General features: G+C 35.7%; 1 protein-coding gene and 2 long non-coding RNA genes across 4 annotated transcripts; all 3 read right to left on the reverse strand.

The window, feature by feature from the left end:
• Nucleotides 1-1042: 1042 nt before the first annotated feature.
• On the reverse strand, nt 1043-5348 carry LOC113321562. Of its 2 annotated transcripts, none has more exons than XR_003346755.1 (4): nt 4835-5348; nt 2278-3583; nt 2103-2166; nt 1043-1966 (listed from the first exon to the last, which is right to left on the reverse strand). It is a non-coding gene; the product is annotated as an uncharacterized LOC113321562 (long non-coding RNA). The 2 variants fall into 2 exon arrangements; XR_003346756.1 differs by having other exon boundaries at nt 2097-2166.
• Nucleotides 5349-6468: 1120 nt separating this feature from the next.
• Nucleotides 6469-8625, reverse strand: LOC113320360. Its single transcript, XR_003346065.1, has 3 exons — nt 8170-8625; nt 7048-7167; nt 6469-6837 (listed from the first exon to the last, which is right to left on the reverse strand). It is a non-coding gene; the product is annotated as an uncharacterized LOC113320360 (long non-coding RNA).
• A 2240-nt stretch (nt 8626-10865) lies between these two features.
• On the reverse strand, nt 10866-12953 carry LOC113324058 (probable inactive receptor kinase At2g26730). The gene is made up of 4 exons (XM_026572399.1): nt 12890-12953; nt 11970-12103; nt 11251-11355; nt 10866-11006 (listed from the first exon to the last, which is right to left on the reverse strand). The coding sequence occupies exons 1-4, from the start codon at nt 12951-12953 to the stop codon at nt 10866-10868; spliced, it is 444 nt and encodes a 147-aa protein (XP_026428184.1).
• Nucleotides 12954-24390: the final 11437 nt, after the last annotated feature.

A 24390-nucleotide genomic window follows, 5' to 3' on the forward strand; every position in this document is an offset into this window, starting at 1 on the left:
CCTGATACTGTCACCAGTCAACTGGAATATGCCCGCGCGAAAATCTCGCATCGGAAAGAATCTCATAGAACATATGAGTTTGAGGATTATAGAGGGGAACATGAAGACCAGCAAGAAGTTGTCCCACTGAAATAATGATCTTCTGATCGTTCCATTGATCAAGCGAAAACCATTCAGGACCAAGCGTAGAAAAAGATTCTGATCCAGGAGGGATGGATAGTGAGAAGCCTCTATGACCAAATTCGGCCTTTAATATTTTGAGTTCTCTATCATTCTTCCAACCAGCTTTAAGAGGCATTTTCAGTATGGGAATGCAAGATAATGAAAGATTACTCAAAAATGATCAAATCAATCAAGATCAGGATAATCAAGATGCTTATAATGAGGAAAAAGAGTATGAGAACGAAGAAAGTAAAGGAAAAAGAATGATAAGAATAATGAAAAGAGAAAGCGAAGTAAAAGGTAGTAACCAGGTCAAAGCATTAGTTGAAATCAGAAGTTTCGCGACCGACAAAGCAAGTCATTTAACTCGTATCTAGGACTTGCTTTGTCGGTCAAAAAAAGGGTCAATGTTTGAGCGTCTTTTTCAACTATGACGTGTCTTTCGGGGTCGTTGAAAATCTTATATCAACGACGGATTTCAATAGTCAAGAATATATGACTGACTTCTATCAGTCATAGATATCAAATCTTAATATAAAAAAAATTGATTCGGATTGGCTATCTGGCCTGACTGAGTCTGACTAAATCTGAAATCAAACACAAATGAAACTCAAATGAGAATCAAATGAAAACCAAATTCAAATGAGAATCAAATGAGACTCAAATGAGAATTAAAATGAGAATCAAATGAAAACCAAATTCAAATGAGAATCTAATGAAACTCAAATTAGAATTCAAATGAAAATCAAATTCAAATCAAATAAAAATGAGAATCAAATTAAACTTGCACACAAATAATCATTCAATTTAACATTCATTGATTCATTGGTTTCAAATTACATAGATGATTAAAATCTGTAGTTCTGACCAATGTAATCTATAGTTCTAGGATTCGATTACAAGATGATGAACTAAATAACTATTGATTAACATCAAAATTATAAACTCCGATGATGATGAAGAACTTATTCCTACTTCATAATGGTGTACTTGCACAGCAAAAGCCATCAGCTGATTAATGTGGGGAGGTCACAATACTCAAGAAAACGCTTATAAAAACAATAATCATGCCATGCACATGAGAGGACAGTGATATATAAAGGTGGGTATCCTAACCAATATGATGTCAATCTCTTTACCTTCCTCTGTCCAACATCGACACAACGGCACAAACGTAACCAGTTCTTTAATTCACGACCTTGACATATCTCGAGCACAAGATACATAATGGGTTATACATGGAATCCTAATATAAGAACGTTAACAGGTATTGCAGGTAAGATTGCAGAGAGGCCCCAAGATGAATAACCAAAAGAACTAAACAGTTTTGTTCTTCCTACTGATAAACCAGTTGCTATTAGCGCATTGACTGAGAAAAGCATGAGGAAACAAATACCTACTGATGAACCCATTACTACCAGAAACATCACAACAGATGTTTAAAAAATAAGCACCAGTAGGCTCAGAAACCACCATGTACCAATACCAACAAAATAGAGAAAAACATCACAAGTGGACCTACATCAAACCTACATTAACAGCTCGACTAAAGAGAAGTCAAAAACCATCCAATGATAATGTAGCGTACACCTTATCAAAGTAAATTAACAAACATTATATGGCTAAAACTTGAATAATTTAGGAGAAAAAAGTCGGGAAAATCATAATATCTTTAAGTACTAAAAACTTACCACTGCTTTCTTACCGCCAAAAAGAATCTTATAGAGGTCAACATAACCATTGCAACAGAAACAAGGATACCAATGGTGATATTTAGCTATTTCTCACCCTTCTCAATATTATCCTACATAGTTTGATATACCTCAGTTAAGCTAACTTCTATCAACCAAAATTGCTATAGAGAAGAATCACAAAGTTTAAAGTTGTAACTGAAAGCAAATTTGTTTTGTTCAGACGTCAGAGCAGTAACTTACATATACCTTGAACTTGTAATCAGCCAAGAAAGGAAGGTTCGCAAACTTGTAGGACCTCAAATATCCTTCTCTGCAAGTCCGGGAATTTATTGTTAGAGGGTAGAAGGAAAAAATCAGAAGGTCAAAACCAGCAAGCACCAAGTAAATGGACAGTTTAGAGATCAGATGCAGGAATATTCACCTGGAATTCAGAGATATTACGCCTATACCTGCTTCATCAGCCTTCTGCTTTTATTTTTTAACGTTGAATTTAGTCTTCCATGTTTTCTGTCTGTACTCTTCTGCAACGTTGAATTAAGGCATTGAATCTAGTTCCCACCAACACATACATCATATCAAATTATCAATATAAAACCAGAATCACGAAGAACCTTAAACCCATAAAACTATTCTAGACAATTTATTTTGGTCACACTGCAAGAATGTAATGGAAAGCCAAGACAGTTCTCCTTGCGAAGCATCCTCTTTCAACACTTCTCTCACTAAGTTAAATACATGGACACATAATATCAATTTTACACTCCACAACACAGAAATACAGAACAACTAAGTTAAAAGCTCCAAATCAGTATACCTGGTACGGAATATGACACATATCAAAGTTTTCCTAAGTTAAAAGCTCCAAATCAGTTCTCAAGCATTAGTTAGGTGCCACGAAAAGAACTTAGATTTTTAAACCAAGTTTTATATCAAATTTAATTAAGATGAATAATCGGAAGTAAGTTTTGCTTTCCAAAAGGATATCTAGATGCAATCTAACATCTCGTCAATGTTTCTTCATACCTACCACCTCTTCCTAAGTTTGAAATATGACTGTAATTTTAGTATGAAGTATGACTGTAAATTTAGTATCATTGTTGGTTGATAATGTAAAAGCTAATATTAGTGATAACACAAAAGTGATAAAGTTAATTAGACTGTTATTGTTTTTAACGATGGGAATGTTAAGAACGGAAGCCTGCCCTTAGTTTCATACCTAAATTTCCAAATTACATGGAATGTAAAAGCTAATATGCACAAAAGTGATAAAGTTAATTAGACTGTTATTGTTTTTTAATGGTGGGTATGTTAAGAACAGAAGCCTTCCCTTAGTTTCATATCTAAAATTTCCATTAAACAGTATCCAAATTTCATGGCCCAAATGTATTAATATCACACTTTAATTCAAGCGGATAGAAAAGAAAAATCATTGCAGAAAGCACTACTGGGCATGTTTTGCATATAATCTGTAAGGTGCAATCACTTGTAACTAATTTCGGTAACTGAAAGCGAAGAACAAACCAGTAAGGCTTACAGCGGCGGTCAGATTTTAAGAACCACGAAGATATCAATAATCCCTGCAGAAAGCTTTACTGGGCATGTTTTGCATATAATCTGTAAGGTGCAATCACTTGTAACTAATTTCGGTAACTGAAAGCGAAGAACAAACCAGTAAGGCTTACAGTGGCCGTCAGATTTTAAGAACCATGAAGATGTCAATAGAATATCTGTTACACAAACCAAGTGGATTCAATTAAACTTTGGAAAAAAAATATATAAATGATGCTTACAGGTACTGGCTAGGTGAAGCATATTATGGTGCCAGTGCATCAATCAACATATACAATTTAAGCATGGTTGCGGCAAACAAGTTCAGGGCAACTGAAATAATTGCTGGATCAGGCCTGTTTACAAAAATGAATTCCATATATGCTCTATATAGATGGTAAGTCAGATCTTCTAACACACATAATTTTGATAGAACGTTACGTAAGAAAACCATTAATGTGTTAGCAACTCATTAATGCTCGAAGCCTCGCAATCTCTCTCTCTAACACCTCCTGCTCCACTATACATACCACCACCAAATATTTAGTCTCACTTGAAAAGAAAAAAACAGAGAGATATATAGAGTTTTCTGTGAGCCCCGCTCATAAAATTATACTAATGAATTCCTATAATTCCAAGTGCCCCAGCTATTGCGTGTGGCCAAAAAACTCTTGATCTTTAAGGAAGATGATCTCCATCAAGGATTTTCCCTAGTTTTTTTTCCAATGGATTCAATTCCTCAACAGTTCAATTTGGTTAGACGGCACTAGGTGGGTAGAACAGCGAGTTGCAGGGTATCAGGACCATTAAGATTGATTTACATAGAATTTATAAAACATGGTATAGAGGTAACCGGAGCATTAACCTAAAAATGATTCTAGAATCATAAATATCAGAATGAAATTTCAATATGCATGGTTATTGATATCCGATTTAAAATGAAAGTTGTAAAGACCAGACATTGTATTATTCTGTAAGCATGGAGATCCTAATTTGAAAACTTTTTGCATCAGTATTTTTAAGCTAAACTATTCAGTCATACAAAGATCGACAAGCCATTAAAATTCTAATTCAACTAATTGTTTTCATTTATTCCTCTTGGATATATGTAATAAGTTCAACTTATTCCAACTAACTTAATAATGTGATTCTATATTAATCTATTTCCATAACTTTACTCAAATTACAATCCCCCCATTCACCTTCATCCACAAATATGTAACTCAAAATAAAATAAATCAACACACAACCCGTATGTAATTCCCCATTAATTGAAGAAGCAATTAAGAAAGTTGGACTAATTACCTCTTCGTTTCTATTAGGTTGATATTCAACTACAAAGAATAATAACAAAGACCAACCAATAAAAATCTAGGGTTTCAAAATTCAAAAACAAATATAATTAAAGAGATAGATAAAGATGATTATACCTGGACTTCAGATGTGGAAGTTGGATTAATCGAAATTTGTTGTTTCGATATTGACCGAGTAGCAGGATTGGTGCAGACCCATGAGCTTAAATGACCGTCTTCATTGTCCGATGAAGAAGTTAACAAGATTATACTTCTTTTCCCATCAATAGATCCAGTAAAAAAAGAAACCCAAGCTAAGATTTTAATGAAATCCACCAGATAAATTCATCCCTGGTTTTTCTTAGAAGTGCAACAATTAGAAGAAATTGAATACATAGATCGAAACGAGAAAGAAGTCTGAAAATCGCAAAAGGTGGTTTTGCTAGAGATTATGCAGGAGAAAATCCTATTATCAAATTTGTAGGGTTTGATATGAAATTTGGGTTATTGAAAAATTGAGTTTGATTTCTAAAAGATGCGTTTTGGTTTATGAGATGGGGTTCAGGATAAATAACTTTTGATTTCTTAAAAACCTGGTTGATTTAGAGATCTCGATTTAGAAAAGAGTAGAACTGTAGATAGAGAGAATGAAGTAATGGAGAGAGAGAGGAGGTGAAGGAGATATCTATAGCATCAATGGTGGTGCGGCTACGATGCGGTCCGGCCACATACTTGACTTTAAATAGTGACACGAAGTTTTTTTTCTCCGAAACAGTTTCATTATCTAACTTTTTATCTTAATTTTTTACTTTTTCTCAAAAAGATAAAGTAATTACGGGAATTTAGAGGGGGCATGTTTTTAATTTGAGTACCTGTAAAAATATTAAGAGGGGGCCACGTACAAAATATATGTGGCCCGACCGCATCATAATCCGAGCGCATCGATGGTAACGAGGTGGGAAATGGAGGGACCGGCCTAAAAGAAGTAGCACTGATTCAACTAGGTCAAGCGGTCACGGTATGGGTTGATGACTTGGGGATATAATTGTAATTAGAATTTTTGTAGAACGACCGTTTTAACTCTTAACTCTGTGCTCCAGAAATTTACTATATTTACGACTGCTTTGATTGGTCCACGACCGCTACTGAGGGTCGGGGATGTGGGTCATTAAAACCCCATTCTCCACTGTGAAGCTTCAATGGAAATAGAAGAAACTCAGCAGAAGAAGATAAAGGTTGCAGAGAAACACTAGTACAAAAATGGGCTTAGGTGACAGTTAAAAACTGTCATCTAAATGCTCATGTGACAGTTGTGAAAAATATTTGCACTGTCACCAAAGCCCCTGTTACGAAAGGTCTTTAACTGTTGCGGAATCATGACTATAAGGTGACAGCTTCTTCATACACCCGTCATTGTTGACAACTTAAGGTAACATTTTCTGTATAAAACCGCCATTAGAAACTCAGATTCTTATTCTAAGGTAACAGTTTCTAAATGTATCCGTCATGGTTGATGACTTACCATAACACTTTTTAATTGAAACTGCCATCACAAACCCATTTTTTTCATAGCAGACTTCTTGCGGTGACATTTTATTCCAAAAAAACTGTCATGAAGCAGTATGGGTTTTATTAAGAATCTGGCACATGAGCGGTATTAAGCCAGTTTTTTCATAAACCTATCACAGCATAAAACCATAACTATGATCACTTTCAATTGCTTCCTTAATTTCCCATCCGGTAGATGGTCAATCACAGATAATAAGAATAGATGCCAAAATAGAGGAATACATTGATTTAATAAAAACATTTCTACTGACACACTTGTACAAAATGCAAACGATATACAAGTAATTAGCATCAACTTTCAAAGCTCACGACCCTACATACTCTTGCATAGTGGTTCTAAGTGAGAACTCAACACTTATTCAAATGTTGATTATACCTTGTGATTTTTGTTGCATTATTAGTGTTTTCCTGAGCAGCTTTAACGTTTATTGGGCTGGAGATTTCTGTTGTTAAGTAGTTCAACATTACTGAATTTGTCCACAACTATGGATTAATGTCGGAGATGGGTCACTCAGCTGAACCAATAGCAAACTTGTAGAGGCCGATACTATGTACATCTAGAGCATCCATCACTACATTGTCAAACAAAAAGCTAAATTAAGTATGTACTTAATAATAAATTACTGAACACTACTTAATAATAGAATTCTGAACACTGTTAGAAGCTGAACGCAGTAATATTTATGTATTCTAGTTGACAAATAACAGGTACATCTATCACCGTTTGTGAAACACAATATATAGGCTATGATATCTTTGATTTACATGCCACCTATATATACCTTGGTTTTTAGTACTTCCATCCCATGAACAAGAGATGTTTCTTTCGATGTTCTTCAGCCAAATTACTTGAGAGGATGCAGGAGTGAGCCAGGTCAGCACACAATAAAAAGACCACATAGCTAACATACATGAAAAATAAAGCAAAGTGTTGAGAATTATTTGAACATTTTAATATATAACTTCTAAATACTCATACTGATCGTATATATTCTACTCAAATTATCGCTGCTTAATTATTCTACAAAGAACCCAAGTTAACAATCCAAGCATATATAGGGATCATACTGGGGAAACAAAACATCTTCACTTACGACATGATGGAAGCAGCATCAATTACCAATTCAAAATAGTTAAAATAAGAATTAATGGACATCATTCTATGTAGATAACAAGACATGTTCACATGCCAACCTTCTAGCTTTGATGCTTTCAACAACCAATCCAAGAAATTTGTTACCTTCAATTGTAGGATAGTCAGTCCGATATGTGAACTGCAACTATATTACTTGGTCTTCTGGTATGTGAACATGTCTTGTTATCAATCTTCCAAATCTCTGTCGAATGTTTGCAAAAATAACTAGATAGTAAAGCTTATGCCGTAGAAAAAACCAATGAAAAATAGCTTCAAAGTTAACTGGGAAGTACCTGGACCAACGCCATACATTTTATAATTACTAGGGAAATGCCATACATTTTATAATACAGCTTTAACAGAACTTGCAAGAAACAAAAGGTTAGGATCCGTCAAACATTGATCACTGAATATAGACAACAAGGAAACCACTTAATTTGTTTATCTTCACACACTCCATTACCAATTTCACGAATCACTAACCAAATCACACCAAAAATAAAAAAATTTGAACCAGCAAAGAAAAACTTACAAACTACCTCGAGGGTCAACTATTGAGGCATCAAACACAAAGGCTAGACACGAGGTGGATGACTAGCTTGAAATTTTACAACATCAAACAAAAATACTCAACAAATATCTTGCAATTCAAATCTAGAGCTTCATAATAAACAGAAACAGATCAGGATAACAAACCTAAATAGAAAAAGTAAGATAAACCCAAATCCTAAACTAGGGATTTCATTGAAAAGAACTCGAAAATTTATACCTTGTAAGAAATCACATCTTTTGAATTTTTGGGACCACCATAAAAGACCCAATCAGCTAACTCAGGACCGTGATTTTTCCGAGCGAAAAATTCCAGAGACTCACGGAGTTTCCAATTGAAATAAAAGAGAGAGATCTTTAAAGCTCGATTACTGCACACAGGAACAAAATTGATTTTTTTTTTAGAGGAAGCAGCATAGATAGTGAGTGATTGAGAGATTAGGATTGAAGATAAAGATGAAACCCTAGACTGGGGTAAAAAAAGATACCCCGGGTTTTGCTAAGAGAAAAGAACCATGAGAAGAGAGAGATGGGATCTTCCTATACATAGATCAGAATTATGGAAAGAGATAAGATTTTTCATGGAAATAAAGAGAGATGGATGGTATTGAGAAGAAATTATGCTTAAAGCAGTTTCTTTTGAGGTTTTCAACAAAAATGAGATGCGAAGAAGGTGGTGCCGCTGGTCGAGAAAGGCCCACTAACTAAACAGACCACGACCAGTAGCTAGATAATAACTAATCTAGGACTCAACCAACCACTTCGTGCATTGTCTTAGTCTTTATGGTAGATTAATAATATAGTAACAGTTTTAGCCAGAACCGTCGCTACGAATGGAAGTGGCGGTGGAACTGTTACCTATAAGGTCAGAATTCATAACAGTTATCATAGCTTGAGAATAGTAACAGTTTATAACTGTTATTATATATCACCCTATAATATCATTTTTCTACGGGAACTATCATTGTATAGTCGTATTGTAAGAGTTTAAAAACAGTCACCATTGTCTCCCACTATTGGCATGAGTTTTAATAAAAAACGGTTACATATATATATCATAGCCTACTCTTTTATACAGTTCAATCGTCAACTGTCATGGTTTCTTATTGTGAACTATCACCAAAGCCCATATTTGTACCAGTGAAATAAAAAAGAGTAAAAAGAAGAAAGAAGAAGACTTTTGACAGTAAATAAGAGATTTACTCCTGATTCCCAAGAGATCCTTTCTCATTAATGCGTCGATTAAGAATGGATGGGCATGAAGAGGGGGTTGTTAGAGACGTGTCAGATAGTAAGTGGTTGAAAAGATACGTGTAAGTTGCCATGCTAAAATCACGGGAATGTGTCGATAGATAAGAACACAAAAAGATGAACGGGTGCGGAAAAACAACGAGTAGAGTTCCTCATACCGCTCATTCTACCAACGATATGAGAAGAGGCAAAATGTGGGTACAAAATACCGCACGCCTATTATATATGCGAGATAACTCCATGGGTAGCAAGAGAACATAAACGCGTATAAAATATCTAGAATGACGCATCAGATGACGTCAACTAAATCACGAGTAAAGTGTGAAGAGTCGTGCGGTAGTAAAGAAACCGTGCGTCAACGATAAAGTTTGCACGACATTGACGCACGTCAGATACGAAATTAGGGGCTTTAGTAGCTGTCCTCCACTATGTAAACTCCTATATAAGGAGTCGAGCGACCTTGTATTGAGGGGGGATCTTTTTGAGAGTTTAGACAAAATATTTAGGAGAGAGAAAGATTATCTGCTTCTTAAGTCAGGGTTTTCTCATAACTTTATATCTGGTTTGAAGATTTTAATGAAAATTCTTATGATTCTTATGATGATTACTTAGATTGTTCTGTACATTTTACTAAGGGTGTGGTTGTAGGATTTCATGCAACTACACATCTATCTGATCACCAAAGAAATTTGTTAGTGGTCCTCTGTGCTGCATTAAAATCAACTCACCCCCAAAAAAAAAGAAGAGAGAACGTCACACAAATTCAATATTTCATGGAAAGGTGCAGTGACAGTCGAACTCACCAGAAAGGTGACAATCATGTGCGAGTTCAACTCAGTCTAACCCACCGAGTAACCAGGTCCGATTCATACCAATAATACACTCCCCAGTCACCCAGCTAAACTACTCCGGTTAGGTTAGAATTCAATGGGTCGGTTGTTCAGAGAATTTGAAGGAAGGAAAACAGAAAACAAATGATACAACACAATATATAACATTTCAGTATCTCTCCAGTAGATGAACACTTCCCCTACCCCTTTGTATAAACTAAAAAAATGAAAATGAGTATGAACTATGAACAAAAAAAGAATTCTAAGCCTAAAAAAAAGATTTCAAAAGGCAATTCTCTAATACATGTCATCCTGCACATCAAGGTCTTCTGATCGTCGATCTTCTCCGAGATCTGTTTTGGTCATGTTAGCTCGTTGCACTAGTCGTACTAGCGCCTGTACAACCTCTGACATTGGTGGTCGGAACTCTGGCTCATACTGCACGATTAAATTGGAAACTAGCATTAGAAATTCATTCATGTAGCTAAGATTTGACATGCTAACAGTAGAACTGCAAATTAGACTCCTTTATAAATAGGATTGTTAACTCCTCTACAAATAGGATTGTTACCTGGACACAGAGAGCAACCACGTCAGCGAATCGCGAGAGGGATTTAGGAGGGTAGTGTCCTTTGAGTGACGAGTCAACCATCTTATCTAACGCATCAATGTCATGGAGCTAAGGTGTTTCCAACCGAACCAAAGATTGTTCGGATCTTGATCTTGAGTTGTTCAGGAGCATCCAATATAATAATAATGGTAAGAATATGATCAGATAGTGAAAGAAACCTTGAATGATAGGAACTAAACTAAAGTGATGTTAGTGTTGGATAAATTACCTTTCAAAGGATTTATGACCAGTGAGAATCTCCAACATGACGACTCCAAAACTGTAAACGTCACTCTTTAGGGTATATTGTCCAGACATAGAAACTTCGGGTGCAGTAAATCCAGAACCTGTGTTTATGTCTAATCCCTGCAAAAGTTCACCAAGTAAATGATAATAAGCTGCATGCCAGAATTATTCCTCATAACCTTTTATTCTATTTTTAAATCTTTGTTTATTCTGTTTCGACCAGAGAAAATGATATAGGAAGACTTTGATCAAATGGAAAAAAAAAACTAGGTACTGTAATGTATTTACTTAAGGATACTAAGTACCTGTAGAGGTGTTGTCCCGTCCTTCCCTGATTATTCGCTTTTTTTTTTCTTTTTTTTGCCAGTTTCATCTTCTGCTCCTCCGTAGCATACGAGGCCAATAAATTATCCAGGTCGTCTTGCAATTTCTGGTCCCCAGCCTTGTCTGTGCCATCTACACAATTCACCTTATCAGCAAACAGGTTATGCAATTAACCAACAAAATAAGCGCCACAATTGAATACATAACTAATACTTATGGATTTTTTTTTAACATAGAATGTCCTATATAAACACAAAAGGAGTTTAAGGTACATACATGGTTGAACTCATCCGAAATAGGGTATCTCTCTAACACCGTAGCATAATATAAATTGGGTACCTCTTTAAGAGGGGTTTCAAATTATTTATTGGGTACTTCTTTAACATGGTCTAATAATATAATTGGGTACCTATCAAATACATTTGCATAATATTAATTGGGCACTTCTTTAACAAGCTCGCATAAATTGCAACGACATCTTATTTTTCATCTTGGAGCACACATAGCTTAGATAAGTTGGTTTCATGGAACCATCGCTGTTATCAAACTCCTATCAGCTTGAAACACACATAGCTTAGATAGTTGTCCAAACCCTGCTTCATCCACCATTTGAATCTGCCTCGGTGACAGCTTCCCTCTCCATTCTTTGAATTTTTGGGTGTGGTCATAGCTTCAGACCAGTTTCCTTTCGTGCACAGAATTAGTAGTCGCTGCATATAGTTTATGGTAAGAATATATTTTATAAGAAAATAATAGTACTCCATGCTCTACTTGTCCTAATAGGATTTTGGCCGTAATATGTGCTTTCTGATCGTGCAAATGGCTTCTGTCTTTAGGAGAATCATTCGAACATGATGTAGTCTTACTACTGTATATTGACAACGCCATCTCACCTGCAAGTAACCAGGAATGCATAACTGTTTAGGGATCTTATTAGATTCAACCCTAAACCCTAAACAGAATTATGAAATTTAAAATATTTGCTGAAAAATGATGATTGATAGTTAGGCTCAATTCTTAAAAATGCCACTCTTAGAAATGTGTTTCCAAAAGTGCCACCCTAAACTCAAATCTACCAAAAGTGTCACTATATGACATTTCTGCCCCTGATATTAGAGGACCCTTAATTGTTTAATATTATTTCCAACTTTCAAAACTTAAAGTAAGTGTTTTTCCGTGTGGTTTTCAGTGCAAAGGTCCTGATGAAAAGGTCAGGACACTCTACTGGATCCTAACATATTTTTAAAAAATCTTATTTTTTGAAATGAAAATTTGAAAATCACATTTTTTTAATGGTATTTAAGTGTTTAGGGTCCCTAGACAGGGTCTGGACTCCGGACAGGACCTTTTTGGACCCACTCTAGTTTTCTAATAGAAAAAAATATTAAAATAAGATAATTTTTGTTAATATTTTGTTGTCAAGTTCCAGGACCCTTTAACTGGACCCTATACTGGATTCTTGGATTATTAATAAAATAATCTTGTTAATGGAATTAAATAAGAGTTGAAAGTTCTGGACCCTTGGAAGTAGGTCAACACCTTAGTTTAAGGACCTTTTAACTTGACCACCTAGGCGTCATGTAGGCGCCATGTAGATGACAAGTAGAACGAACGAGGTGAGGACCTTTCTACCAGGGTCAGGACCTTATAATTATAAGTCGGGACCCTACGTTAAATACCTTTCTCAACTCGACCACGTAGGTGCCATGTAGGTGACAACGGGGATGAACGAAGTGATAACATTTTTACTAGGGTCAAGACCATCTAAGCCGGGACCCTACCGTTTGATGGGACCCTAACGCTTCACCTTCCTTACACCCCCGTTACACCCCTCTTTTCCTTACATAACCCACCCAAGTTCATTCTTTCTTTCTTTTTCATGGCAGCTGCTACACGATGAAAGCAAATCATCCAACTGAGATAGAGAAGGAATAATCTATAGGTGAGCTTAACTTTTAGCTCTTTCAAATTCGATATTAAATTTGGGTTAGTTTCAATTTCAAACTCAAAGTTAGGGTTCTTAAATATGTATTGGGGATTCGAATCCATGTTTATTTATATAGTTTACAGTGAAATGAGGTATGGGTTATCTTTATTTTTGTGGTTTGGTTACTTAATTTATGTAGGGTTCATGACACAGGATGATCTTATAACTGATAGTATGTTATGTTTTGTGAAACACAGTTGCTAATTTGTCGTCGCCATAATGATAAGCAAAGTTGTTCTCATCCACTACGATGGAGAATAGGTGCACAAAGAAGGTAATGATAACTACAAAGGTATGACACATCTTGCAGGGGTACCTAATAAGTACACTTTTGAGGATGTGAAGAAGGCAACAATGGATGTTCTAGGTTTCTTGCACCAACCTTGTTTTGATGTGTATGGCCTCATAGATGTCCCGGAAACCGCATTTAAGCAAAGGATTAAGATTGTTAGGAATTGATTGGTAATTCACTTTTTGCTTAAGAAGCTTATATTGTATATAACTGATAGTATGTTTTGTGAAATGCATTTGCTTTTAGAACCCTAAATTGTCGTCGCCATAATGATAAGCAAAGCTGTTCTCATCCACTGCAATGGTGAATGGGTGCAAAAAAAAAGGTAATGATGACTACAAAGGTATGACACATCTTGCGGGGGTACCTGATAAGTACACTTTTGAGGATGTGAATAAGAGAGCAATGGATGTTTTAGGTTGCGTGCACAAACCTTGTTTTGATGTGTATGGCCTCATCGATGTCCAGGGAACCTCATTTAAGCAAAGGATTAAGATTGTTAGTGAAGAAAAGTTAATTTTTTATGTTGGCCAGACATGTGGAGTCCCAAGCTTTTACAGAATCAAATATGGAGAAGAAGTAAAATTAGATATTCCTCCCGTGACTCCCAAAACAACTACTGGAGATTAAAGCTGATCCAAGATGCTTCCCCACACTCCCTTGACCCCTCTTAACAATCTCACGTCGTGTTCCAGTGAGGATTATCAGTCCAAGAATGAAACCATCAAGGGAGATGGTGGTGTTAAAGGTACGTTTATTTGTCCTTCTTGTTATTGTACTTTTGTATTATGTTTTTCCTGACCAAATAGTCACACTAATGTTGAATGTTTTATTTTTTCAGCGAGTACTAGTGGTCCAAAGGCTTGGAGATGTCTTGAACCAGTAATGACTCCATCAGCCAAGAAACTCCGATGTCTTCATGATGCGACAACAACTCCAGCCCGGTTCTGGATATTCCTAAACCCCCGAAGGATATGAAGTACAATGATCTATGTGTGGGTAGCACTTTCAAAATCAAGGGGGAGCTGAAACTTATACTTGCAATAGCCAAAGTAAAAAGAAATTTTGAGTACAAAGCTTTTAAATCCGACAGCCAGAGGTTTATTTCCAAATGAAGAGAGAGGGGATACATCAGGTAAAAGTGATAATTAGGGTTATGGTTTGCTTATATTGGTGGCAACGGTTGTAATTACTGTGAATCTTTAGGGCAAATTCGCGACATTTAGGGTTTCTCCCTAAATCGATGGCCAATAACCATCTATTGTGTCTCATACGGATTAAGAATCCAATGGTTCACATAAACCTATTTTGTTCATACAGATCATGAAGTTTGTGTTTCTTTTCTAAATTGTGTTTCTTTGCTAAACTCAATTCGTGTTTTCGGGGTATTAACAACCTTCATTATGACCAAGTATATTAATAAATGTCGTGTATATTTTAATCCACGTCTATATATGGATCATATTTCATATTGTCAGATTTCAAATTAATAGAGATGAAATATATCATATTTCAACATCTCGGGTTCAAAGTTTACTAGAGTTAAAACAGAGGTTCTCATTTCGATGAACTGAATATGAAATCTATCGGATTTCGACATCTCGGGTTCAAAGATTACTAGAGTTAGACACGAGGTTCTCGTTCGGATGAACTGAGGATGGATTATATGAGTTCTTATCATCGCGGTTTCGTATATTACACAGTCTCTCACTCGGATGAACTGAGGATGGATCATACGAGTTCTTATCATCCCGGTTTCGTATATTACATGAGTTAGACCCGAGTCTCTCACTCGGATGAACTGAGGATGGATTATACGTATCTACGGACCTTATCATTTGTGCTTGAGTGTTAGCAATCTGCCCTAACGTCGCAGCACTCTCCCGAACATCTCCAGTCGAGCAGTTGCCACCATCTCCATCATTGTTAGAATCCATGAAACAAGGATCAAACCTTTCTATGAATCCAATTGAAGCAGCGGTAACGATAAGAAATATCCTTGAATCCACAAGGTGTGTTTTGAATCCACAAAAAATTGTTCTGAATCCTGCACACAAGGTATAATCTCAAGAGATTTGTGTTTTGAATCCACAAGAACAACAAATAGAACACTTGAAAATACGCAAACAGAAAACTAGTTCCTTTTAAAATAACAATCATCAATAATGTTTTACAAATCAGGATCCTAAGATTAAATACTAGTAGGTAGTTATAGGAAGTTAACACACACATTAGACACACAAGATAAGAAACTGAAACTAGAAACTGAAAATAACTATTAGATATTTTCTGAAAGTTGTAACTGTCAGGTGTGACTATCCTTGTTCTGCATCAGTCTCTCACTCGGATGAACTGAGGATGGATTATACGAGTTCTTATCGTCCCGAGTTCTTATATTCTTGAAAATACACAAACAGAAATCCATTTATCCTCCCATATATTGACTTTCATTCCATCACCCATTTCCTAAATACTGTTTTGTTCAACTAAAATTATTCCTTTGTAGATAAATTTCCACATCCAAGAGCTAGAGGAAGGGATTTTATCTCTAAAAGCAGAGTTTCTCTGTGTTCAATTTTTTCTACTATGCTTTCAAACAATTTTATTTTGGTTTTATCTATAAATAGAGGTGTTCCTAGATAAGAATCTTTCAGGGCTCACTAGAACAGAAGGTGAAATTAGGGATTCAAGAGAATCCCCCCAAAAAGGCGAAGAGAAAGATAGTCTTCTTGCAATAGAGATATTATTATCAGATAAAGATGGGGAATCAGTATTTGGTACCGGGTCTGGAGAGTCCGACCCGGATCCGACTTCAAGAGAAGTCATGGGACCCGCATAAGCTTGGTTTTTTTTTTTTTTTTTGAAAAGACCACCAGGGAAGGGATAGAAAGCCACAATTAATTTTGACAAATCAACACAGAACTAGGTTGCATGCAAAACATATCATTCTGTCGCACGTCCTAGGTTAATTAAGACTGAGAGACTAGGAAGAGTTAGAGGAAACTCAGACAGCAAAATAAGGAGACAAATCAGCAAAAAAAGATTATAGGATCCTGAGATGATCTCTCTCAGGATAGAGATAGAGACGAACTAAGCATGTTGAAAAGAAAAAGAGATTAATGGATATGCATGATGAAAATATGATTTACTATTCGGGAATGATTCGCAGAATTACTAACTAGGTTCTGTTGTATATTTTTACTACCTATGTATTCTATATTTTTTTTAAACTTTAGTGTATTTTTTATACACATTTTTGCTACCTGTGTATTCTTAGTTTTTAAATTTCAAGTCACCCAAACCAGTGATCTTTATCTGACACTAAGCTGCTAACTCATTTCAAAGAACATGGAGTAGATAAAATATCTAAGAATCAATTTTTAGAAGCAGAGACAAGCCGCTATACATACATAACTGAAGGATCATAACATGATCGAAAAAATATAAACAAATATATCCAGGGTATAAGAGTCCATCGCCACTAACTTAGATTTAGAACTACAACTGACATCTTTTTCCTAGATAAGAATCTTTCAAGGCTCACTAGAACAGAAGGTGAAATTAGGGATTCAAGAGAATCCCCCCAAAAAGGCGAAGAGAAAGATAGTCTTCTTGCAATAGAGATATTATTATCAGATAAAGATGGGGAATCAGTATTTGGTACCGGGTCTGGAGAGTCCGACCCGGATCCGACTTCAAGAGTAGTCATGGGACCCGCATAAGCTTGGTTTTGTGTGTTTTTTTTTTTTTTTTTGAAAAGACCACCAGGGAAGGGATAGAAAGCCACAATTAATTTTGACAAATCAAGACAGAACTAGGTTGCATGCAAAACATATCATTCTGCCGCACATCCTAGGTTAATTAAGACTGAGAGACTAGGAAGAGGTAGAGGAAACTCATACGACAAAAGAAGGAGACAAATCAACAAAAAAAGATTATGGGATCCTGAGATCATCTCGCTCAGGATAGAGATAGAGACGAACTAATCATGTTGAAAAGAAAAAGAGATTATAGGATATGCATGATGAAAATATGATTTACTATTCGGGAATGATTCGTAGAATTACTAAATAGGTTCCGTTGTATATTTTTACCACCTATGTATTCTATATTGTTTTTAAACTTTAGTGGATTTTTTATACACATTTTTTCTACCTGTGTATTCTTAGTTTTTAAATTTCAAGTCACCCAAACCAGTGATCTTTAGCTGACACTAAGCTGCTAATTCCCTTCAAAGAACATGGAGTAGATAAAATATCTAAGAATCAATTTTTAGAAGCAGAGACAAGCCGCTATACATATATAACTGAAGGATCATAACATAATCAACAAAATATAAACAAATATATCCAGGGTATAAGAGTCCATCGCCACTAACTTAGATTTAGAACTACAGCTGACATCTTTTTCTTAGATAAGAATCTTTCAAGGCTCACTAGAACAGAAGGTGAAATTAGGGATTCAAGAGAATCCCCCCAAAAAGGCGAAGAGAAAGATAGTCTTCTTGCAATAGAGATATTATTATCAGATAAAGATGGGGAATCAGTATTTGGTACCGGGTCTGGAGAGTCCGACCCGGATCCGACTTCAAGAGTAGTCATGGGACCCGCATAAGCTTGGTTTTGTGTTTTTTTTTTTTTTTTGAAAAGACCACCAGGGAAGGGATAGAAAGCCACAATTAATTTTGACAAATCAAGACAGAACTAGGTTGCATGCAAAACATATCATTCTGCCGCACATCCTAGGTTAATTAAGACTGAGAGACTAGGAAGAGGTAGAGGAAACTCAGACGACAAAAGAAGGAGACAAATCAACAAAAAAAGATTATGGGATCCTGAGATGATCTCGCGCAGGATAGAGATAGAGACGAACTAATCATGTTGAAAAGAAAAAGAGATTATAGGATATGCATGATGAAAATATGATTTACTATTCGGGAATGATTCGTAGAATTACTAACTAGGTTCCGTTGTATATTTTTACCACCTATGTATTCTATATTGTTTTTAAACTTTAGTGGATTTTTTATACACATTTTTTCTACCTGTGTATTCTTAGTTTTTAAATTTCAAGTCACCCAAACCAGTGATCTTTAGCTGACACTAAGTTGCTAACTCCCTTCAAAGAACATGGAGTAGATAAAATATCTAAGCATCAATTTTTAGAAGCAGAGACAAGCCGCTATACATACATAACTGAAGGATCATAACATGATCAACAAAATATAAACAAATATATCCAGGGTATAAGAGTCCATCGCCACTAACTTAGATTTAGAACTACAACTGACATCTTTTTTCTAGATAAGAATCTTTCAGGGCTCACTAGAACAGAAGGTGAAATTAGGGATTCAAGAGAATCCCCCCAAAAAGGTGAAGAGAAAGATAGTCTTCTTGCAATAGAGATATTATTATCAGATAAAGATGGGGAATCAGTATTTGGTACCGGGTCTGGAGAGTCTGACCCGGATCCGACTTCAAGAGTAGTCATGGGACCCGCATAAGCTTGGTTTTGTGTTGTTTTTTTTTTTGAAAAGACCACCAGGGAAGGGATAGAAAGCCACAATTAATTTTGACAAATCAAGACAGAACTAGGTTGCATGCAAAACATATCATTCTGCCGCACATCCTAGGTTAATTAAGACTGAGAGACTAGGAAGAGGTAGAGGAAACTCAGACGACAAAAGAAGGAGACAAATCAACAAAAAAAGATTATGGGATCCTGAGATGATCTCGCTCAGGATAGAGATAGAGACGAACTAATCATGTTGAAAAGAAAAAGAGATTATAGGATATGCATGATGAAAATATGATTTACTATTCGGGAATGATTCGTAGAATTACTAACTAGGTTCCGTTGTATATTTTTACCACCTATGTATTCTATATTGTTTTTAAACTTTAGTGGATTTTTTATACACATTTTTTCTACCTGTGTATTCTTAGTTTTTAAATTTCAAGTCACCCAAACCAGTGATCTTTAGCTGACACTAAGTTGCTAACTCCCTTCAAAGAACATGGAGTAGATAAAATATCTAAGCATCAATTTTTAGAAGCAGAGACAAGCCGCTATACATACATAACTGAAGGATCATAACATGATCAACAAAATATAAACAAATATATCCAGGGTATAAGAGTCCATCGCCACTAACTTAGATTTAGAACTACAACTGACATCTTTTTTCTAGATAAGAATCTTTCAGGGCTCACTAGAACAGAAGGTGAAATTAGGGATTCAAGAGAATCCCCCCAAAAAGGTGAAGAGAAAGATAGTCTTCTTGCAATAGAGATATTATTATCAGATAAAGATGGGGAATCAGTATTTGGTACCGGGTCTGGAGAGTCCGACCCGGATCCGACTTCAAGAGTAGTCATGGGACCCGCATAAGCTTGGTTTTGTGTTGTTTTTTTTTTTTTTGAAAAGACCACCAGGGAAGGGATAGAAAGCCACAATTAATTTTGACAAATCAAGACAGAACTAGGTTGCATGCAAAACATATCATTCTGCCGCACGTCCTAGGTTAATTAAGACTGAGAGACTAGGAAGAGGTAGAGGAAACTCAGACAGCAAAAGAAGGAGACAAATCAGCAAAAAAAGATTATAGGATCCTGAGATGATCTCTCTCAGGATAGAGATAGAGACGAACTAAGCATGTTGAAAAGAAAAAGAGATTATAGGATATGCATGATGAAAATATGATTTACTATTCGGGAATGATTCACAGAATTACTAACTAGGTTCTGTTGGATATTTTTACTACCTATGTATTCTATATTGTTTTTAAACTTTAGTGGATTTTTTATACACATTTTTGCTACATGTGTATTCTTAGTTTTTAAATTTCAAGTCACCCAAACCAGTGATCTTTAGCTGACACTAAGCTGCTAACTCCCTTCAAAGAACATGGAGTAGATAAAATATCTAAGAATCAATTTTTAGAAGCAGAGACAAGCCGATATACATACATAACTGAAGGATCATAACATGATCAACAAAATATAAACAAATATATCCAGGGTATAAGAGTCCATCGCCACTAACTTAGATTTAGAACTACAACTGACATCTTTTTCCTAGATAAGAATCTTTCAGGGATCACTAGAACAGAAGGTGAAATTAGGGATTCAAGAGAATCCCCCCAAAAAGGCGAAGAGAAAGATAGTCTTCTTGCAATAGAGATATTATTATCAGATAAACATGGGGAATCAGTATTTGGTACCGGGTTTGGAGAGTCCGACCCGGATCCGACTTCAAGAGTAGTCATGGGACCCGCATAAGCTTGGTTTTGTGTTGTTTTTTTTTTTGAAAATACCACCAGGGAAGGGATAGAAAGCCACAATTAATTTTGACAAATCATGACAGAACTAGGTTGCATGCAAAACATATCATTCTGCCGCACGTCCTAGGTTAATTAAGACTAAGAGACTAGGAAGATGTAGAGGAAACTCAGACAGTAAAATAAGGAGACAAATCAGCAAAAAAGATTATAGGATCCTGAGATGATCTCTCTCAGGATAGAGATAGAGACGAACTAAGCATGTTGAAAAGAAAAAGAGATTATAGGATATGCATGATGAAAATATGATTTACTATTCGGGAATGATTCGCAGAATTACTAACTAGGTTCTGTTGAATATTTTTACTACCCATGTATTTTATATTGTTTTTAAACTTTAGTGGATTTTTTATACACATTTTTGGTACCTGTGTACTCTTAGTTTTTAAATTTCAAGTCACCTAAACCAGTGATCTTTAGATGACACTAAGCTGCTAACTCCCTTCAAAGAACATGGAGTAGATAAAATATCTAAGCATCAATTTTTAGAAGCAGAGACAAGCCGCTATACATACATAACTGAAGGATCATAACATGATCAACAAAATATAAACAAATATATCCAGGGTATAAGAGTCCATCGCCACTAACTTAGATTTAGAACTACAACTGACATCTTTTTCCTAGACAAGAATCTTTCAGGGCTCACTAGAACAGAAGGTGAAATTAGGGATTCAAGAGAATCCCCCCAAAAAGGCGAAGAGAAAGATAGTCTTCTTGCAATAGAGATATTATTATCAGATAAAGACGGGGAATCAGTATTTGGTACCGGGTCTGGAGAGTCCGACTCGGATCCGACTTCAAGAGTAGTCATGGGACCCGCATAAGCTTGGTTTTTTTTTTTTTTTTTTTTTTTGAAAAGGCCACCAGGGAAGGGATAGAAAGCCACAATTAATTTTGACAAATCAAGACAGAACTAGGTTGCATGCAAAACATATCATTCTGCCGCACGTCCTAGGTTAAATAAGACTGAGAGACTATGAAGAGGTAGAGGAAACTCAGACAACAAAAGAATGAGACAAATCAGCAAAAAAAGATTATAGGATCCTGAGATGATCTCTCTCAGGATAGAGATAGAGACGCACTAAGCATGTTGAAAAGAAAAAGAGATTATAGGATATGCATGATGAAAATATGATTTACTATTCGGGAATGATTCGCAGAATTACTAGCTAGGTTCTGTTGTATATTTTTACTACCTATGTATTCTATATTGTTTTTAAACTTTAGTGGATTTTTATACACATTTTTTCTACCTGTGTATTCTTAGTTTTTAAATTTCAAGTCACCCAAACCAGTGATCTTTAGATGACACTAAGCTGCTAACTCATTTCAAAGAACATGGAGTAGATAAAATATCTAAGAATCAATTTTTAGAAGCAGAGACAAGCCGCTATACATACATAACTGAAGGATCATTACATGATCAACAAAATATAAACAAATATATCCAGGGTATAAGATTCCATCGCCACTAACTTAGATTTAGAACTACAACTGACATTTTTTTCCTAGATAAGAATCTTTCAGGGCTCACTAGAACAGAAGGTGAAATTAGGGATTCAAGAGAATCCCCCCAAAAAGGTGAAGAGAAAGATAGTCTTCTTGCAATAGAGATATTATTATCAGATAAAGATGGGGAATCAGTATTTGGTACCGGGTCTGGAGAGTCCGACCCGGATCCGACTTCAAGAGTAGTCATGGGACCCGCATAAGCTTGGTTTTGTGTTGTTTTTTTTTTGAAAAGACCACCAGGGAAGGGATAGAAAGCCACAATTAATTTTGACAAATCAAGACAGAACTAGGTTGCATGCAAAACATATCATTCTGCCGCACATCCTAAGTTAATTAAGACTGAGAGACTAGGAAGAGGTAGAGGAAACTCAGACGGCAAAAGAAGGAGACAAATCAGCAAAAAACGATTATAGGATCATGAGATGATCTCTCTCAGGATAGAGATAGAGACGAACTAAGCATGTTGAAAAGAAAAAGAGATTATAGGATATGCATGATGAAAATATGATTTACTATTCGGGAATGATTCGTAGAATTACTAACTAGGTTCTGTTGTATATTTTTACTACCTATGTATTCTATATTGTTTTTAAACTTTAGTGGATTTTTATACACATTTTTTCTACCTGTGTATTCTTAGTTTTTAAATTTCAAGTCACCCAAACCAGTGATCTTTAGCTGACACTAAGCTGCTAACTCATTTCAAAGAACATGGAGTAGATAAAATATCTAAGAATCAATTTTTAGAAGCAGAGACAAGCCGCTATACATACATAACTGAAGGATCATAAAATGATCAACAAAATATAAACAAATATATCCAGGGTATAAGAGTCCATCGCTAATAACTTAGATTTAGAACTACAACTGACTTCTTTTTCCTAGATAAGAATCTTTCAGGGCTCACTAGAACAGAAGGTGAAATTAGGGATTCAAGAGAATCCTCCCAAAAAGGCGAAGAGAAAGATAGTCTTATTACAATAGAGATATTATTATCAGATAAAGATGGGGAATCAGTATTTGGTACCGGGTCTGGAGAGTCCGACCCGGATCCGACTTCAAGAGTAGTCATGGGACCCGCATAAGCTTGGTTTTGTGTTTTTTTTTTTTTTTGAAAAGACCACCAGGGAAGGGATAGAAAGCCACAATTAATTTTGACAAATCAAGACAGAACTAGGTTGCATGCAAAACATATCATTCTGCCGCACGTCCTAGGTTAATTAAGACTGAGAGACTAGGAAGAGGTAGAGGAAACTCAGACAGCAAAATAAGGAGACAAATCAGCAAAAAAAGATTATAGGATCCTGAGATGATCTCTCTCAGGATAGAGATAGAGACGAACTAAGCATGTTGAAAAGAAAAAGAGATTATAGGATATGCATGATGAAAATATGATTTACTATTCGGGAATGATTCGCAGAATTACTAAATAGGTTCTATTGAATATTTTTACTACCCATGTATTTTATATTGTTTTTAAACTTTAGTGGATTTTTTATACACATTTTTGGTACCTGTGTACTCTTAGTTTTTAAATTTCAAGTCACCCAAACCAGTGATCTTTAGATGACACTAAGCTGCTAACTCCCTTCAAAGAACATGGAGTAGATAAAATATCTAAGCATCAATTTTTAGAAGCAGAGACAAGCCGCTATACATACATAACTGAAGGATCATAACATGATCAACAAAATATAAACAAATATATCCAGGGTATAAGAGTCCATCGCCACTAACTTAGATTTAGAACTACAGCTGACATCTTTTTCCTAGATAAGAATCTTTCAGGGTTCACTAGAACAGAAGGTGAAATTAGGGATTCAAGAGAATCCCCCCAAAAAGGCGAAGAGAAAGATAGTCTTCTTGCAATAGAGATATTATTATCAGATAAAGATGGGGAATCAGTATTTGGTACCGGGTCTGGAGAGTCCGACCCGGATCCGACTTCAAGAGTAGTCATGGGACCCGCATAAGCTTGGTTTTTTTTTTTTTTGAAAAGGCCACCAGGGAAGGGATAGAAAGCCACAATTAATTTTGACAAATCAAG

Source organism: Papaver somniferum, chromosome 11, assembly GCF_003573695.1.
Source record: "Papaver somniferum cultivar HN1 chromosome 11, ASM357369v1, whole genome shotgun sequence".
Classification (NCBI taxonomy): Eukaryota; Viridiplantae; Streptophyta; class Magnoliopsida; order Ranunculales; family Papaveraceae; genus Papaver; species Papaver somniferum.